General features: G+C 37.9%; 1 protein-coding gene across 3 annotated transcripts; it reads left to right on the top strand.

Moving 5' to 3' along the window:
- The first annotated feature begins 1699 nt into the window (after positions 1 to 1699).
- On the top strand, positions 1700 to 20002 carry LOC106057373 (1-deoxyxylulose-5-phosphate synthase YajO-like). Of its 3 annotated transcripts, none has more exons than XM_056005276.1 (10): positions 1700 to 1835; positions 6206 to 6259; positions 8001 to 8169; positions 8947 to 9089; positions 9247 to 9403; positions 14622 to 14795; positions 15810 to 15907; positions 16166 to 16335; positions 18391 to 18530; positions 19077 to 20002. In XM_056005276.1, the coding sequence occupies exons 3-10, from the start codon at positions 8059 to 8061 to the stop codon at positions 19200 to 19202; spliced, it is 1119 nt and encodes a 372-aa protein (XP_055861251.1). In that variant the 5' UTR covers positions 1700 to 1835; positions 6206 to 6259; positions 8001 to 8058; the 3' UTR covers positions 19203 to 20002. The 3 variants fall into 3 exon arrangements, with proteins under 3 accessions (XP_055861251.1, XP_055861250.1, XP_055861249.1); XM_056005275.1 differs by having other exon boundaries at positions 1701 to 1835; positions 8034 to 8169; XM_056005274.1 differs by lacking the exons at positions 1700 to 1835; positions 6206 to 6259 and having other exon boundaries at positions 7978 to 8169.
- Positions 20003 to 20151: the final 149 nt, after the last annotated feature.

Genomic DNA, 20151 nt, shown 5'->3' with positions numbered 1-20151 from the left:
GTTTTAATCTGTGGCACATTCCTGTTTGTGAGAGGCTGAGACTCATTAGTTTATTTCTATTAATTATGCCATAGTTTAACTTTAGAAAATAAAATATACATACACGTGACACAAATAATTTACAGTACCATGTGTTGGAACCCATCCTCTGCGAAGGTGAAGCGGGCCTTACCCTTGCCTAATTCGAGCTATTAGAGTAGGGGCGTCTATTAAATAATTCAATATGAATATCTGAATAAAAAAACAACTGACATTAGAGGCTCGAATCTGATGATCATTTTTTTAGGATGAAAAAAAATAAAGGGGGTGCGTGGGCTTATGAGCATGTCAGCAAAGTATGGTCGCGTACTGATCGGCTAAAAAAATAGACCGTGCTTCCAAAGTATTGCTTAGTCAGTGCCAGCAGTGAGTTATAAATATGAGGTCCAAGAGAATGGACGTGATTTGGGTTAAAGTTTTTCGTTCCGTTTCTAAGCCAAAGCACGAGAGTTGAATTCAAAACCTTGGGGACGTTTTGCATACCGGTACTTACAATTTGTATTAAATTAATACAAGGTTCTCAGTACATAGGCCTATATCCATGGGGTCAATGGACCTCAATCACCAATCGTAGACAAACAACATTTAGCCATGTGATAATATTGATAAAACAATGAAAAAAAAAACGTATCACGAGACAGCCTTTATGGATTAAATATTTTGTATAGAAGATATAGATAATCACGTGGCTAAATGTTTGTTTACGATTGGTGAATGAGGTCCATTACGATCTAATTTTAATACAGTGGCTATCACGTGCCAGTTATTTTTCTTTGTTTTATCAATATTATCACGTGACTAAATGTTGTTTGTTTACGATTGATGAATGAGGTCCATTGTGTAGTAGTAATATGTTTTCAATGTGTTTTCTTTCTTTGATTCCATGTAGAAACTGAACTCATTGTTAGGAAACGTACAGAAACTACAAGCTTTTAGATAGGCCAACATGCTCCAAACACGTTCATTCCAATAGTAACAGAAGATCAAACAATCCATGTGAACAACTCTATTAGTTCAGCCAGTCAGTCTCTCAGAAATGGCCCCCCTCTTATAAGTTCACTATGGTCAAATCATTCTGTACGGGCAACTTGCGTCTGGCTCAAGAAAAACTGGTCCGCCCCCACTGCCCCCCGCCTCCGTTACATGGATGTGATTAAATGGGATTTAAAATCAGTGAACGTTGATACTGACCATTGGGAGGACATAGCCTTAGACCGTACTAGTTGGAGAGAGACGGTGACCAAGAAAGCTATGGACAGCGAGAAAACATGGGCCTCAGCGTGCCCCACGGAAAATGGCCAGCTCCTCTACCACCAAAGCGAAAGTCACCTTGACCTGCAATATATGTGGAGTGTCTCTCCAAAATAGGGCTGCACAGATGAACCATAGTCGTTCTACGGTTGAAGGAGGGCAATAATAAGGTCAAACATAATATACACGCCTGCATGTCAGCCATCTATGCTGTTCCAAGTTTGATGACAGATCAGGTACTACCACAAGATATCTGTAGGTCGACTCGTGTAGGACGTTATTACAAGGTGGGGGACTGTAAAATAAGAAGTGGAGAAAACAAAACAAAAAGTAAATATGGAAACTTGAAGAGAAATGATTGAGAAACGTTGTATCAAATGAAACGTTACCTTTTCAAGGGAGCGGGTAAAAATGTGCAAAGTCATAGGCCTCTACCACTTCTCTGGGAATGAGGCCTATTTAAAGAGAATCGAAACGGAGCAAATCCAAATCACACTTTTTCCTTATACTAGAAGTAGCTCTCTTTGAGTCCAGCTTTTATAAAGGTAAGATACATTTTATTGAACTCGTCATTGGGTTAATTAAATCTACAGTTTTTGTATAAAGTATTATGAAAAATGTAAACAAACTCACGAACTTTTTTTCTCCTAATGCCTTGCGTTTTGCTTTGTAAAGAGCATTATAACAGCACTCTTTTTTTTTTTTAAATAATAAAATAAATTCATACCTTTCAAATAATACTGAATGCGGACAAACTAGAAATAGCTAGTAGGCCCTAGATTTGGTGTGTCCTGGTGGACTAAAAGGAAATGGTGATCAGTTGTATTTTTTGTAAGAACTTCCCTAGCAGAGTGGTTACAGTGTCGGCGTGAGGAGGCTTGAGTTTGAATTTAAGTAGTTCACACTTTTTTTTTTCATTAAATAAATGTTTTTTTTTTTATTGTTTTAAAAATTGAATGACATTTCTGATCCAAACTAATTGATATAACTATGCTTAATATACGCTTTTGTTTTTTTTTTTTAAATAGTATTTTTAGCGGCCCCCGCAAGGGGAAAAGCCGCTATTAGGTTTGTGCAAAATGTCCGTCTGTCCATCTGTCACACTGAGATCTCGAAAACTAGAAGAGAAATGAAAAATATTTTTTCACCGTGCGATGCTGCTTGAAAAGTTTAGGTGCGGCGGCTACTTTTGGTTTTCTAAAAGCATAAAGCGTTTAATTTATAAAATTAATTATGCAAGCGATTTTTGCATAAAAATACACCAATTCTAAAACAATTACATAAATGTAGGGGAGGTAATGTTACAATATTTTAACAAAGGAGGACAACTATTTATTCTTTTATTTTCAGCATCACCAAGTTCTTGCGAATAGGCGGATCCGTGGGCGTCTGTGTATAAATGTGTATTGATGTTGAAGTGTAAAATATAGATCATTAACAACTGGGGTCTTGTTTTAACGTGGGCCTACTGAATTTGTATTGTAAAGTTTTGACTATAAGAAGTATCAAGCCTGGCTGGTGCCTCATTTGAGGATTTTGATTGAATACAATAATTGTAATAGTTTTAATAGACTGCATTAGGTTAAAAAATATTTGAAACATTTTTATTTGTTTTCTGAGATATCAACAAACCAAAACCCCGCTTTCCGGAACGTGATTACACTTGTGACTTGATACTTTTTGAGACAGTCCCAATTTAATGGATGCTTGCGAGGCTCCTCTTCTAATTTTTATTTTTCCAATAATTATTACTATTAATTAGATCATTAAATCAACATTTATTATACAACATGCATAGGAAGCATCTCAAATACAATAGACGACAGTGGCTTAATTAAAGTGACGTCAATAGTACACTACACTAAATATGTTAACCCTTTAAGTCCTACGTCTTTAAAAGACTGTGAGAAGAGCTGTGACTGATAGTGATATGTTGAATGTAAGTTTGGAGCAATCGGTCAAATCGGTTAAAGCCGGCCCTGCTTTTTTGAGTAATAAGGATGCGCCATTATCTCTCTATGGCCTCCTTCAGTCGAATACGACAATGGTTCATCTCGTTGAACACTTTTTCATATGGCTGTGGAGCCCTTTTTTGGAGAGACACCCCCGTCCACGGGCGGACTGGCTATATGGGCATTCAGGCTAACGCCTGATGGGCCGGTAGGGCTACCGAAAGAACCGCATGGATGCCACTATGTATTAAATTGTTAAAAGTATTATAATATTCTTATATACAAAAGGGCTCTCTGAGCGTCGTGTTTAAAAGAAAATTTTCTACACTGTAGTACTAATTTTCCGAAATAATGTAATGACCTACATCCGTGGACAGTACTACTGGTAGGAGACATCCTTTTAGGGGCCACACACTTGGCGATTAAAAAGCAACATAAGGCCTATATTTCTTGTACAATTATAGAGCGTACTGTATGCATGTGTACATGCAGTTATTATCGATACTCAAACTTAATGATTTTGAGGACAGCCTAGGTTTGCCTATAATTGGATGTCCATCATATGATATGCAATTTATGGGCCTCATTGTATAGAAATGCCGGGCCGAACCCAGTCCGCCCCTGACCCCGTCCACATACATCGCAGGTTATGGTGGCCCTCGCTTAGGTGGTAGAGGAGCCGGCCATTTTTTGTATGGCACGCGTTTCTTCCAGAGATGAGGCCCATGTTTTATCACTTTCCATAGCTTTCTTGGCCATTATTTCTCTCCATCTAGTGTGGTCTAAGGCTATGTCTTCCTAATGGTCAGTATCAATGCTCACTGTATTGAGATCCAGTTTTATTACATTCACGTAACGGAGGTGGGGCGACCAGTTTTTCTTGCGCCAGACGCGAGTTGCCCGTAGAGAATGATTTTCGGGATGTTATTGTCCTCGATCCGGCGAACATCTCCGATCCAGCGCAGGCGGCGTTGTCTGAGGACTGCAAAGATGCTTGGAAGACCCGTTCGCGCAAGGATATCAGTATTGCACACTTTCTCTTGCCATGTGATTATCAAGATGTAATATGCTTAGTTTTCTCTCTTGGTTTGCGCAGGTAGTCCACGACTCACTGCTTTACAGTAGCGTGCTCAGAACGCATGCTTTAGACCTTCATTTTGGTCGCTGTATATGTGAAGTGCTCTCTACAGCGACCACTATCTATCTATCTATCTATCTATCTATCTATCTATCTATCTATCTATCTATCTATCTATCTATCTATCTATCTATCTATCTATCTATCTATCTATCTATCTATCTATCTATCTATCTATCTATCTATCTAATCTATCTATCTATCTATCTATCTATCTATCTATCTATATTTTAACTTTAACCTAATTGTACTCTAAATGGGCCATTCTGTCTTTTTTTAAAAAACTAAACCAATAGAAGTAAGTAAACAATGTGGTAAAAAAAATAATTCAATACCAAGGTACAAATGTAAAGCCATCATGGGCTGCCAAGGGACGCAAATTAAAAAAAAAAGAAGCAAGAGTAGTATTTGACTCGTCTGCTTAGCTCATGGCGCGAGTGCAGCCGTAGCCGTTCTTTTGGTGCGAGAGGTTCTGAAGATAATTTATAAAACACAAATATTTGTATAATGAATATTGTTTTTACACTACTATACTATATATAGTATACATTCTCCTCTCCCCCCCCCCCCGCGCGAAAAATAAAATGAACATAATTTCATGAGCACATATTGCGAACTAAAAGAAATTTCTATAAATCAAATAAGAACATAAAACTAAAATGTTATTTAACCTTGGTTAGGCCAATAATAGAATATGCATCCTCCGTTTGGGACCCCTCAACTCAAGAAAACATTAAGAAACTGGAACAGACACAAAATAGAGCAGTGAGATTCATAACAAACGAATATTCACATTTGACTAGAGTAACATCACTAGTAAAATCATTAAATTTAGAAAGCCTTCAGGACAGAAGACTCAAAAGTAAAGTAGCAATTATACATAAAACACTGAACCATAATCGTCAAATACAAAAACAATATTTAATAAAATACCCCGAAAGACACATTCCTAGTCACATATGCTAGGACAAATTTGTACAAATGTTCCTTCTTCCCTAGTGCTATTAGAGCATGGAATGGGTTGCCTGAGCTAGCCAAGAAAACCAGTGACTTGGCAGAATTTAAGTCATTGGTTAATATGCATAACTAAATGCATGACGCATAGGACGTAATCATCTTCTTTTTGAAGTAACGTCTGTATTATATAAGATAACTATGGATGACTATCTGGTCGTAGGGTAAGTGTTTGGGACATGTCGTCTCGGTGGTCCCAGGTTTGAACCCTGCCCGTCTCAATCCTCCCTCTGCCAAGTGAGAGGTTGTAAGATGTACTAATCTTCAATGCCCTAACATCCGAAACATGGAAAACAAACTTTGAAAGTTCAGATTTATGAGACCATGATATTGAACTCATGTGACTAAAGCATTTCGCTCCGAAATTTCCCTTGCCAAAACGATCATCGCGCCAAAACGGCTGCGCCAAAACGTACCGCTTCGTCCGGCTCTGCAGCTATCTGGGCACCATCGATTTATGGCTGTACGGGGCGCTAAACATGATCGCCTCTCACAAAAATCGCTGAGTCATTTTGCGTTTCTATGTGTACTTATAATGAGCGGAGGCATTTAAAGGAGCGAGCGACAAACTATTTTTAGAAGTGTTGGTTGGGTAGGGGCTAGACGGTGGCAGCCTACCGTAGTATTCGTAATAAGGAGGCTATTTATAAATAATAATTTATGTTTAAAAAAAAAGAGGGGGGGGGGGTAATCATTCAGCGCAAGTGTACCCTCCACCTCTCCTCGAAGAGTTGTCGATGTATTTTCCTGACAAAAAAAAAAAATAGCATTGTCATTCCATAGGCCTTAACATTTAGTTTTGTTCTTTCAGAAAGCTTCTCTCTGGTCCACAAGGCACTACGTTATCAAAACTTTTCATTTCTAGGTAAGTGAATATTTGCTTCTAGTATAGCTGGATAAGACTTTGAATATTTTTTAGGTAAACAATTGATTTCCTTATGAAGCTTAAATCTAGATTTTGTCATTTTTAGCGGCCCCCGAAAGGGGAAAAGACGCTATTAGTTTTGTGCGAAATGTCTGTCCATCTGTCCGTCCGTCCCGTTTAGATCTCGTAAACTAGAAAAGATATTGAAAATCCGACATCACAATATTTTAGACCATTCAAAGTTCTGATGCAACTGCTACTTTTTTTTTTCTGAAAGCGAAAAAATCTAATTTTTAAAATCAGTTATGCAAGCAGTTTTTTTAAGAGAAAAAGCTAATTAGTATGCATTATAAGTTAGACCTAAGTTAAAACGAATAGTAATCTTATAAATAACATTTTCGTGAAAAAAAATTTTGTATAGGGAAATGTCCTTTATTTTTTTTTTTTTTGTGTGCATTCGAATAAGAGATTGATCCTTTTCAAAACACACATCTATTATAAGACTTCAGTTAGGCCAGGAGAGGCGCCTTAGCTGAGCGGTAAAGCGCTTGGCTTCCGAACCGGGGGCCCCGGGTTCGAATCCTGGTGAAGACTGGGATTTTTAACTTCGGAATCCTTAGGCGCCTCTGAGTCCTCCCAGCTCCAATGGGTACCTGATATTAGTTGGGGAAAAGTAAAGGCGGTTTGTCGTTGTGCTGGCTACATGACACCCTCGTTAACCGTAGGCCACAAAAGCAGATGAACTTTACATCATCTGCCCTATAGACCACAAGGTCTGAAAGGGGAACTAGTTAGGCCAGGTTCACATCTAACTTTGCATTCACTGGCACCTATCCTTTGATCTGCTGTACCATTGGGGCACTACACAAGATCTGTCAACCTTCTTTCTCCATTCTTATCTCTCATTTGTCTTTGATATAATTTCATTTGGATGTTCTTTCTGAAAATATTGAAGCCTGCCTGGGTGGACCACTTCGGGGGCCGATTTTGAGTTTGTGTTTCCACACAAACTGTCTTTGTAATCTTGTTAATCTAGTTTTTTTTCTCCTCTGTAAAAAAAGGTAATTTACTTTGATGCATCGCATGTGACTTATTTTTTTAGTACACATGGAAGGGTGCTCATAAAGTATGGCTATATAATTCAGGGTCTGGGTTTCCTCAAAAACTAGTTAGACTCTTAAAGAAGTTCCAGAGTCTACTCAAAACTAATGGTAACATGCATATGGATTATTAGTCATCTGTACACAGGAAATAAAGAAAACTTTATTAAAAGATCATATGAAAAAAAAAGGACATTTTGAGATGTTACAAACTAAGATACATAAATGTTTTGTTTGTCATTAATAATTTCCCTTTCGAGTGTTTACAAAGTGTGTACAAACATTGATTTTGTTGTTGTTATGATAAAACACCCTACTAAGCATTGCTAACAAATTTGTCTAAACATTTGAAAGCTCCTATATAATTTAAGATTTAATAAGATAAGTCTTAAGCTTTAAAAACAATTTTGGTTAGAATAACGTTATGGGTTTATGCTCAAGATCTGTCAATGTCCAAAATTAAAATAAAGATTTCAGATTTAGATTGGATTGCAATAAAAAAAAATTTCATTCTTTCTCTCTCTTTCTCACTTGTTCTCTCTCTCTTTCGCAATTTTGTGTTTGTCTATCGTTCTCCTTGTTTCCCTGCCTGTCCCACCTCTTGTGCACTACGTCTAGAGCCTATATCTAAACATGTATAGAGCATACCTTGAAAAGGAAGCCTTCACTCTCAGATCATCAGCTATACAGGCGACAACAATGGCTTCAAAAGTACCTGAAGAGAAGAAACTTCCATACGTCTTTCTGGGCAAGTCTGGCCTCAAAGTCTCCAACATGTGTCTTGGTACAATGACGTTTGGAGAATCATTTGTAAGTATTTTGAACTTACAAAAGCAATATTGTAAATATCATTTAATTAATGCGCTCGGTTTCGGAGTTTGAAATTTTTGGTACTCTTTTCAAATTGACTATGGAGACCCCATTAGTACGAACTGAGAAAGCTTTGTTACGGTCCTGCCCTTAGACCTTTTTGTCAGTCAAACGATTTCCTGCATTCTTTTGGGTTGCAGATTCGGGCAGAATTCCATCACTGATGAGCACAGATATAAGCAACACTATTAGAATATGGTAATTAATGGCTCATTAAGCGTTGAACTTACGTTTTGGATAGTCTTAGGTCTACTAAAAATTAATAGTCATTTTTGGGAGCACTTAAATATCAAAATACAGAATGTTGGTAGAGTCTTAAGCCCTTTTGCTACTTATCGAAAATTTTTCAGATTTGATTTGTTCGGATTACATATTTTTAAATTATTCCACTTCGATATACTGCTAACTCATATTTTTTTTTGTGGTCTTATCCGCGCAAAATTCTTACCATTAAAGCAGACGTTTTGTATTTTGCTTGTGTGCTGCACAACTAGGTTTGACCAGTAAAATCCTGGTATGACAGTAGTCTCTCTCAACACCCTGTGCTTCCCTCTTGCAGGTGATATGGGCTACTCACTTAGTGTCACAGTGTGTATTGAGTTTCTTTCTAAAAGAAACGTCTGTACCACACAATTAAAATGTTCTGAAAAGAGATTTGATCATGCATTACACTTTTTAAAAACGTTCCTATAAATGAGCGTGTATGTGTTTGTACAGTTTGGATCCCCCGGCCAGTGTGACGAAGCCACATCTCACCAGCTTATAAACCGTTATGTGGAATGGGGAGGCAATTTCTTGGACACTGCAGACATTTATGGCCGAGGCAACTCTGAAATGATCGTTGGCAGTTGGCTGGAAAGGTAAAGGTTTAAAAACCTAAGTAATTATTTGTCTCTGTTGAAAAAAAAATACATTTTACGTTTTTACATAGACCATCATTTAAAGTTTTGTTTTCTTAAAGAAGTCAAGATTGTATTTGTACGCCATATTAAATGAGAATGTTCTTATTTTGCTCAGACAAAAGAGAGATAACTTCGTGATTGCTACCAAGGTTCGTTTCACTATGGGCACGGAGACTAACGTCAATAACGTTGGACTCAGTCGACGTCACATCACCGCCAGCATCGACAACAGCCTGAGTCGACTTCATACCAACTATGTCGACCTGTATCAGGTAAGTTAGTCAAAGAATTCACAATAATTTAGGAAAATAGCTTTTTTAAAAAAATAACGAGTTTTGCAAATTTAAAAACAAAATAAATCAGCCATTAAGCCACGAATTCATATATGCGTTAGCATGTACGCATGCTCATTCAAAAAGTCCCGGAGCGGTGTGATTACCTTTCCTTTGCTCCACCAGATGACATGGCAGATATTCCTTGGTCATGACCTCTTTGCTTTCTAAAAATAAATAGGACAAGGTACACCACACTTGAAATGTAAACATTAGACTTGATAACAAATATATAGATCTCCTATCTATGTCATGTCGCACCCTGTACAATAACGAAGATTTTGTTGCTAGCTTAGAGAAAGCCCCCTCCAACTTTCGAGGGGATGACCAAAGTATCTAATGTATGGTGTCCATTTGAAAGGCCCGCATTCTTAGCCTGCTATTTTTTTTTTATTTCTCTGTCTCCCTTGCAATTAATACGGTACAACTGGCACATTTTTAATTGATAAGGTACATCTTCAATGGACATTTTCTTATCGAGTCTGTCAATTACAGGATCAAAAATATTAAAATGAATAAAAGTCACGTTCAAAGGCGGATAGGCGAGATTTTTGTTTAGCTTGGAGAGATTAATGTTTTAATTAAAACTCATTACCAGCGAGAATGAAAAAGTACAGGAAAAGAAAAAGAACGATAAAGTCAATAATGATCAGGATTAAAATGTCGAACGTTGCCAGGTAGTAAGAAGAAGCTAATTTAAAAATTATCAGACCCATACTTTCAACTGATTTTAAAGAATCAATTCTAATGTGTTCCTATTATAAGAACTATCTCTTTAACTCAAACGTTTCCCTACACATCAGTCCCCTGGTTGGGGGGGGGGGGGTGTAGCCCTTTTTCATAACGGTTTCGCTCTATAAAAAATAACAAAAGTTATGGTAAAGATGCGTGACTCATTTATTTTTCCACCGCTCCTTTTATGGTCTAGAACAAACTTGCTGTGATACATATTCAACCAATGAAAGCATTAATAATGTGTTATTCTAAACGACCTTACGCTGCAGGAATACAATCTAAAAAGTAACAATAACTTTGGCTGTTTTATGTTACGTGATATACCTGAACATTTTATGCACCGTCCTAGGTAGACCATTAGCTGGACTGTCAAATAGAAGAACTTGAGTGTGCAAAGCTCACTGGAAAAGACTCCTTGCAATAATAAAACATTACAAAGCAAGCAAAATATAACAAATCCTTTTAAAAAAATACAACAAAGCTTATTTAAAAGGGGAAGAACACCTCCCTAAATAACTATATCTATCAATAATTTACAATTTAAAATCAAACAAAATAATTAGTTGCGAATAATTAATTTACTGATAGGTATTTTTAAAAATTGATTCATGTTTTGTTAGATACAATAAACAACTGTTTAAAGTATCAACTTGATAGGAGAATACGTGAGGGACAAATAGCGTTAACAATTATTTAAGGGGACTAAACCCAACAGATTTATCCATATCTGGGACATGGGCGCCCGCAGGTTGTTTTTTTTTGCAGGGGGGTGCAAGTTGCCACCTATGGCTCAAAGTCGTAGTTTCAATTTTCTTGTAACGGAGAATATTAAAGAAAAGAACTGATGCCCCCTCGCCTCCCAACCTTATAAACTGATGTCTCCTTGCCTCCCAACCCTATGAACTGATGTCCCCTTGCCTCCCAACCTTATGAACTGATGCCCCCTCGCCTCCCAATCCTATGAACTGATGCCCCCTTGCATCCCAACCCTATGAACTGATGCCCCTTTGCCTCCCAACCTTATGAACTGATGCCCCCTTGCCTCCCAACCTTATGAACTGATGCCCCCTTGCCTCCCAACCTTATGAACTGATGCCCCCTTGCCTCCCAATCCTATGAACTGATGCCCTCTTGCCTCCCAATCCTATGAACTGATGCCCTCTTGCCTCCCAATCCTATGAACTGATGCCCCCTTGCCTCCCAATCCTATGAACTGATGCCCCCTTGCCTCCCAATCCTATGAACTGATGCCCCCTTGCCTCCCAATCCTATGAACTGATGCCCCCTTGCCTCCCAATCCTATGAACTGATGCCCCCTTGCCTCCCAACCTTATGAACTGATGCCCCCTTGCCTCCCAACCTTATGAACTGATGCCCCCTTGCCTCCCAATCCTATGAACTGATGCCCCCTTGCCTCCCAATCCTATGAACTGATGCCCCCTTGCCTCCCAATCCTATGAACTGATGCCCCCTTGCCTTCCAATCCTATGAACTGATGCCCCCTTGCCTCCCAACCTTATGAACTGATGCCCCCTTGCCTCCCAACCTTATGAACTGATGCCCCCTTGCCTCCCAATCCTATGAACTGATGCCCCCTTGCCTCCCAATCCTATGAACTGATGCCCCCTTGCCTCCCAATCCTATGAACTGATGCCCCCTTGCCTCCCAATCCTATGAACTGATGACCCCTTGTCTCCCAACACTATGAACTGATGTCCCCTCGCCCCCTATGAGATAACTAGTGCACTGTTATTACTTGTTTCGTTAAATGAAAAAAAAACAACAACTAAACATGTGAACAAACTATTTACTGCACACATCCGTGCAACCCATGCCTCCCAACGGTCGATCAAACAAAAACTGCAAACGTTGACTGTGGCAGGCGAAACTGTCAAAAACTTTACTGATGAATTCCTTCTCGTGACGTTGGACACATTTGCGAAGTACGCTTAACGTGCAGTTCTGATATTCTTCTTGACTTTCCAACTCTTACATCGTTTTAGGTTGAACTGAGCATTAGTATTGCTCGAAAAGCGAGACAACGAAGAAACTAACCAATCAAGATGCGTAATGTAAAGCCGTGTTCTTTAATAACTCCCGAAATCCAAACATATGGCTTCGCTCGGTGTGTCTGTAGACTGCACATTTTCGGCAGCACCAACTCAATACCCGGTACCAAGTTTGTCTGTCAGCAGTCTCGACTTCCTCAAGATGCCATCCCTGAAGTTTTCCTCGATATGGTCAAGTTGGTTTTTGATTATGTCTTTAATGTGACTGAAAATGTGCTGTTGAGCGACCACTATGTTAAGTTGTACAGACTGCAACATCAGGGAAACTGGTTCAAGAACAGATGAATTATTGACGACGATTTAAAGAAAACCTGCACGTGTGGAGTCAGTGCCTGCTCCTCTTGTGTTTCATTTACAGCTATTTAAAGTTACGCCAAACAGTAACAAAAAAAAATCTCTTAAAGCGCGAATGAATTCGTATTTCACAGCCAATTATATCTCACACAAAAAAAAGCTAAATTTAGCTCCAACGTTCTCGCTTGGGACTGTTACGGTCTTTATGTGTGAAATAGATAATGTTCTTGATGACACCAACAGCATTATATATCTTTGAAACTTTATTCAGGTCATTGATAACAAAGTTAAGTCTGTGAGACGCGCAGAGAACAAAAGCTGCATTTGGATATATTTTTACGTATATTTGCTTGAACACAGTTCTGATTGCTAGCCATCATAGGGCAGCCATGGTAGCCTTGGCCAAGTACTTTGTTCATGTCTAGACAGTACATAAGGTATTGATGTTAGTCACAGGCAGTGCTTCTCTGAACAGAGGGACACAAACAATGAAGTCTTCTCGAGCACAATTGCTATCAACAAACCGAACGCTCAAAGACATTTTCTCAGTGCCTGACATGTGTAGTTTCATCATTACAATGCACAGCTAATGCAGTTAATTCAGGATGCTGTTGCTCGAATTTTTTTTTGGTTTTCTTGCTGCTGCCAGTGATACAAATTAACGTTTTGACTCAGACAATAGCATTTGAAGAACTTTATCTCTTGCATCGTAACCTGGTGGACGTGTTTCACCTATTTTATCTAGCGCTATCACCGACCGCAACTCAGCAAGACGTAAATACATTTACCAAGATGACTGCACTCTTCAATCCTGTTCAAAGAAACTTTAATATTTACCACTTCGAAAGACAGCTGGAAAGGATTTCTTCTCCAAGGAAAAAAAAACATTTATCATATTCTAGGCTTTAACTAAAAATAATAATAACTAGAATTATGAAGATAAGAAGAGAAATCGTTACGACTAACGTGCTACATAATATTTGACACCTTTATAATGCTATGAAGTGCAAGCCTTTAATAAAACGTATATGGTCGGCCATCAACTCCTGATTAGCCTATTCTAGTGGAAGCACGACTTGTTCAGTTGCTACTTAGAAGTTCATTGATTTGATGGTGCAAAGAAAAAAAAAATGGCTAGAATTTGGTTTCTCAGAATCCAGGGAGTTGCACCCCCCCCCCCCGCAGCGGGCGGGCGCCCATGATCTGGGAATACTGAAGGATTAGTTTCCCTTGCTACTATCAAATAAAATAATTTATTAACTGTAATTAACTGACTAGTTTGTTACTTTTAATTTAGTCTTGTCGATGCCAATGAATAATTGTGTGAAGTTTCAACTTGATCCGAGATTCGTTGTGGGAGAAATAGCGTGTAGACACTTTTTTCCAGACAGACAGAGTGAGCTGATATAAGTTTTGTAAAAAAAAAAAATAGGATGAAAAAGAATAGACTTACGTCCTATTTATAAAAACAACAACTTATTTCCCTGTGACTTGGTCCAGTTCTAAATTGTATCTTTCATTTGTAAAACTTGGTTTCCACCATTCGCCCTCGATCATTTTTTTTTCCTTTATGTTTCTCCCTATCGTGTAAAAAAAAATGTTCCCCCACTGTTGTTACCGGTCGTTGACTTGTAGCACCAAACTGCTAGTAGACAATTAGACCGTTGTAGGCGTATTGTATAATAACTAATAAGACTTCAAATAACATGAATAAGTTCTTTTAGTAAAAAAAACTAAATAGAACTTTCTTTATAATATTAAAAAAATCAAGTTGAAATGAGATAAAACAACAGTAGTAGACTTAAGTAATAATATTCTTTAACAAAATTGAACTCACTACAATAACACAAACTTTCAGTCTCACGTTCTGGAGTCGTCTCTACCAAGACCAAGTGACGAAAATGCCACCTATGTTGCATCATTTGCAACCAATCGTTAACCTCTTCCCACCATATAAACACACACACATTCTATCACACCCATACTTTAAGAGTATTCATTTTTAAAAGATAATTTTGACAGGTTAATTAATATTGTTTCAAAATCGCATCTCTCGAAAGACACATGGTTTTGATGACGCCACGCCCTTGGAAGAAACATTGCGCACTTTAGATGACCTTGTACGCTGCGGAAAGGTGCGTTATGTCGGAGCCAGCAACGTGACAGGGTGGCAGCTCCAGAAGATTATCAGCACCTCGGAGAAACTGGGTTTAAATCCAATAGCCAGCCTACAAGTAAGTCATTTGATTGGCATTTAATTTAATTTAATAATTTTAAAAATATACCAGCTATATGAAGACCCGTTCATAGTGGCGGAAATAAAAAGTAACAGAGTACGTTAGGCAGGTCAGAGAACAGAGGAGCAACGATTGTGCACCGGCAAAAACCAAAAGGCAGGCGCCCCAAAGGCAGACCACGGTAGCTTGATAACGTTGAGGCAGAGCTACAACAGCTCAAAGTCCGAGCACAGGGTAGATCAGAACAGAGAGATGTGATAAAGCAGGCTGGGTTCTCTAAGAGCTGTAGCGTCACTAGAATGGATGGAAATATTTCCTGCTCTAAAACTAGTCTAGCACAGTAATTATCTGCTCTTTGTTTCAATGTTTATTTTTAAAATCCATCTTCCATTCCTGAATAAAACAGAGAAAGAGAGAAGAAAAAAAAAAAGTGATTAGCAATGTGGGTGTGACGTCATGGAACAAAAGAAAAACTTAAGATTGGAAGACATTTTGAACTAAACTATGACAATGTCCAAAACATATTGAAAGATCACATCTTCCAGCTCAATGATTAAAACATTACGACAGAGTTTAGACATTTAATTTTCTATCTCTAAAAGGTGATTAAAAGTTTTAACTTGATTATACAAATACACTGCTTATTAATACATCAATATCGTGACACAGAATACACCCGAACCTCCAATTATGAAAATCAACCACGTAACTAAGAAAAAAAACCCTCTTTGATTGGCAATGATTTAATACAACTCAAGATAGGCCTACATCTTTAAAAACATTTGGGCTGATAGTAAGCTGAGAAAGAAAAGAAAGAACAGATGAAGTTACCCCAGCTATTAAAAAGAAAAAAGAGAATACATTTGAAAGCGATACTATTTGTGATCTACTTCCTCTGTCTTACAGTAGAACCACACATCTTATAGTTAGTACTGAGTTGTAGGCACGCAGTTAATGAACGTTGACCACGTTATTCACTATGATACAATTTATTTACTCTCGTTTCCACAGCAACAATACAGTCTCGCCAGCAGAGAGTCCGAACTAGAGCCTTTTCAAGTCTGCAAGTCAGCTGGCATTGGAGTCATGCCTTGGAGTCCACTCAAAGGGTAAATGTATTAAATGGTTCATTCGTACTGTCTTTCTATCTGGTTTTCTTTCTTTCTAGTTTTCTTTTATCTTTTAATTCAATCAAACAAACCAAAAATTGTTTCACTCTATTTTTTTATCTTCCCCTCTGATCAGCCAAGTGTTGTGTCCATACCTACCTAAACAATATTAACGATAGTATTAGTAGGCCTATGTCATATGTCTTTCAAGCTATCATGTTTATATTCCAACTAATTGAAGTAACTATCTGAATTTAGTGGGCTGCTTACTGGAAAGGTAAAACGAGGCGTGAAGCCCACAGAAGGTCGACTGGCTTTTGTGGCGGATAATGAAAACAAGGCCATTCAAGCGGCACCCTCCTGGAAGACATTCGATGATCAAATCTTTGACGTGATCGATGCACTCCAGGCTATTGCTAACAAATATGGTAAGCTTTAAATACCTCCTGTAGACAATTGTGTAGTCATTTTCGTTTACAATACTTCTGTGGACACTGGACACAGATCTCTAACGATTTTCCTAGAAATTTGAGAGTTAATGTAAATCTTTGGGGGTAAAAAATATTAGCTAATTGGCCAAACAAGGTTTTGATTTTTCTAAATATAGTCATCTTAAAATTTAATTTGGTCTGGAGATCTGGCGATCTATATCTTGAAAACACGTCAGTAACAATTCCCGATTATACTGACTTTACAGGACTAAAGTATTAAATTATACTGACTTTACAGGACTAAAGTATTAAATTATACTGACTTTACAGGACTAAAGTATTAAATTATACTGACTTTACAGGACTAAAGTATTAAATTATACTGACTTTACAGGACTAAAGTATTAAATTATACTGACTTTACAGGGCTAAAGTATTAAATTATACTGACTTTACAGGACTAAAGTATTAAATTATACTGACTTTACAGGACTAAAGTATTAAATCATACTGACTTTACAGGACTAAAGTATTAAATTAACAACCAGACGTTTAGGAACATTTTGCGCACTGTCTTACCTAGACCATGGCTAGACTATTGTCTTACCTAGACCATGGTTAGACTAGTGTCTTACCTAGACCATGGCTAGACTACTGTCTTACCTAGACCATGGCTAGACTACTGTCTTACCTAGACCATGGCTAGACTACTGTCTTACCTAGACCATGGCTAGACTACTGTCTTACCTAGACCATGGCTAGACTACTGTCTTTTTATGTTTCTAAGCCTGGATCTTATCACCAAACTAGAATTTTCTATTCCATATCTCTAACTAGATCTAGATCCAGTATTCTTGTCTATACTAGCCTACTTGTTTCTGGATCTCTATTTACAAACTAGAATCTTCTATAGGCTACCATATCTCTCACTATATCCAGTATTCTTGTCTAGACTACTGTCTTTTAATGTTACCAAACTAGAATTTTTATATGCACTGATTAGATTTATACATAGGCGTAACCATGACATTTTCGGGGGTTCGGGGGATTGCTGCGGGGTATATTTTTTTTATTCAATCATAAATTAGTTATGAGCAAAGTTATCGCTCTTAGAAGACGTTACCAGCTACACAGAGGGGGGATGGTCTTTATAACAAATAAAAAGTTCTTGTATGTTACTTGTTTTTTGGTCCTTTCGTAAAAATAAATTATAGGCTATTCAACCCAAATACACCTGCCTCTAAAAGTGCATCGACTGTAAAAATTGAAATAGGCTATCTGCTATAAATTCACCCAACGAACTTGCTGTTTTCAATTTTTTTCGCTTTAATTATCTCATGCGTGGTTGAGTGGTGTAGACCACTTCCCTACTTAACAAGGGGCTTTAGTTCGAATCTCGATGAAGAACAAGAACCTTAAATGAGACACTGAGTTGTTTTCTGAGCGTCTAAGGCAGTACGTAACCCCTCCTCTAGATACTCCCTCCTCCACATGACTAGAATAGAGATCGCACCAGAGCGCATTGAACATACGGGACGGGACAAACTATAGCAATATTTTAAAGTTATGTACAGTTTAAAATATCAACAACTTCCAGTTCTTAGACTAAAAGAATCCATTAACAGGCAGCCTTACAGGTTAAACAAAGTCCTCGGGATACACATTTGAGACCAAAAGAAAATCCGATGCCGAGGACAGAGCGCAAACAGCGAAAAGAAAACCTTAATCGACCATAGGCGGACAATGGTTATGCTTGCCCTGGATGTGGCAAAATATGTAGGTCACAGCTGAGAAATACTGCACTTCTCATTAATCTTCGGACTCGAAGACAAGCCTTATTATATATATATATATATATATATATATATATATATATATATATATAATGTCTTGAGGAAGTTGACAATACGCAGAGGAGGACTTATACAATAGGTCTAAACTACTCTAAACTGACTCACAACTCTTAATAAAACCGGTTAGTCATCTAGCTAGCCTTAGCTAGTCGCCTTTAGGCACACTTCTGTATTTATCTTGCCCTGTTTGTTTTCAAAGGTCGCAGTGTTCCTCAAGTTGCGCTTCGCTGGCTATTACAGAAGGATGTCGTGTCGTCCGTAGTACTAGGGGCAAGAACCATGTCTCAACTGGAAGACAACTTGGCTGCAGGAAATGGATGGTCTCTTACCAAACAGGAGGTAAGTGTGGGCCTAGGATGTCCTATTAGGCCTAATTTAATCACAATAAATTGAGCCGTATCATTTCAGAGATTGTCAGTTTTCAATAACCAATGATGAACACAGCTGGGACCAATATTTTTTTGAAAAGGGGTGGGGGGATGGCAGGGAGAGGACGCAGCAAGTAGGGGGGAGTATTTCCTCCCGTTGTCTGAGATTCTCTTTGAAGAAAAATTTCCTATAGGGCTCAAATGCGTTGCCGGAGGGAGGGGGGGGGGGGGGCGATCGCATGTGCATGTGAGCGTCTTTGTTGCATGGGCGTAGCCAGTATTTTTTTAGGATTGGGGGATGGGGTAATTTTTTTTCAAACCTTATTCGAGGTGGCAGTGTTTTCTATTGCTAGTAGAGACAGTCTTTGACGGAGCTTGCTTGCATCAACATTATTTTGTGTACCTCCACGATTATGTAGAAATAGATATTAGATGTATTATATACATTGTTATATTTTCTAAATGTACACTTTTTGTTTCACTTTTTTTTCTTGATCTCTCTTGCTTTGGCCAACAGATGCAGCAGTTGGATACCTTATCAAAGCCCAACATTACATATCCTTATGATATGGTATTTAAGATGAACGAGGATCGCCAGAACCCAAATTCTGATCATTACGTTAAATCTGTTGCAACCTGCTAGGCCAGTGGTCTTTGTTAGCAATACAATTGAGATCATGATATTTGATCCAAGAAGTTCGTAAATTCACACACAAGCGGAAAACGAGTTTCAAAAACAAATAGACTACAAAGGGAGATAGTGTTGTGAAGATTCCTTTTAGGCAATAATATTTCTAACAATGCTTGCTTTTTATACATAATTCTCGCAGTAGAAGGTCAAGATTGTACATTTTCTATTGTAGTTGATTGTAAAATAATAAAAACTTTATTTAAATGTGAATTATTGTTTTAAACATACAAGGCAGCGACATTGTTTAAAGAAACAGATTAATGTTATCAAATGTGCTAGTTTTGTAAGACACATCTCTGTATACTAGAAACGGGAGATGCGGAAGGAAAAATAGTTCTCTTAATTTCGGGCTGAACTGGTGGGTGTGGGCAGGTGTACAGTAAGCAACTTTGAAACTAAATTTATTTATTACGACTTATGATTAAATAATAGTTTTTTTTAAATTGATTTATATGTCGTTTCAACGGAAGTGGGAGGAATAAAGTTAAAAATTTGCAACAGACAGACAGACAGAGTGATTTGAGATAAGCGAGGTAGTAAAAAGATATTTACTTTGTTACGCCAAGAATAGGACATTGGAAGATTATAAAGTACACGCCACAATTACAATAATACTTTCTTTTGTGCACCAAATTATTTTGTGTTTAGTGTGAGTGCCACTACTGTATCAAGTAGGCCCTTATGTCGGGGTTCCACGATATTTGAAATATATCTTTGAAAAAAAAAATAAAACATGTTTTTAGAAAACAAAAGACGTTTTTTTGCTTCTTGACTTTTGTTCATGCATCCATTCATCCAGTTAATCCATTCTACACACTTGAGTGAGGCAGAGTACTTGGAGGGCGCAAAAACAAAATTTCGAATTGGATGAATCTTGTTCATTTATAGTGGGGAGTCTTTT

This window comes from Biomphalaria glabrata, chromosome 12 (genome assembly GCF_947242115.1).
Source record: "Biomphalaria glabrata chromosome 12, xgBioGlab47.1, whole genome shotgun sequence".
NCBI classification, from domain to species: domain Eukaryota; kingdom Metazoa; phylum Mollusca; class Gastropoda; family Planorbidae; genus Biomphalaria; species Biomphalaria glabrata.
Note: the sequence above shows the minus strand (reverse complement) of the source record. Positions and strands in the feature narration are given on the sequence as shown.

Coding starts and splice junctions, on each gene's coding strand:
- LOC106057373 (XM_056005274.1), top strand. CDS start 7,993: ATGTATAGAGCATACCTTGAAAAGGAAGCCTTCACTCTCAGATCATCA. Junction 9,090..9,246: donor GTTGGCAGTTGGCTGGAAAG/GTAAAGGTTTAA, acceptor TATTTTGCTCAG/ACAAAAGAGAGATAACTTCG. Junction 15,908..16,165: donor CCTTGGAGTCCACTCAAAGG/GTAAATGTATTA, acceptor ATCTGAATTTAG/TGGGCTGCTTACTGGAAAGG.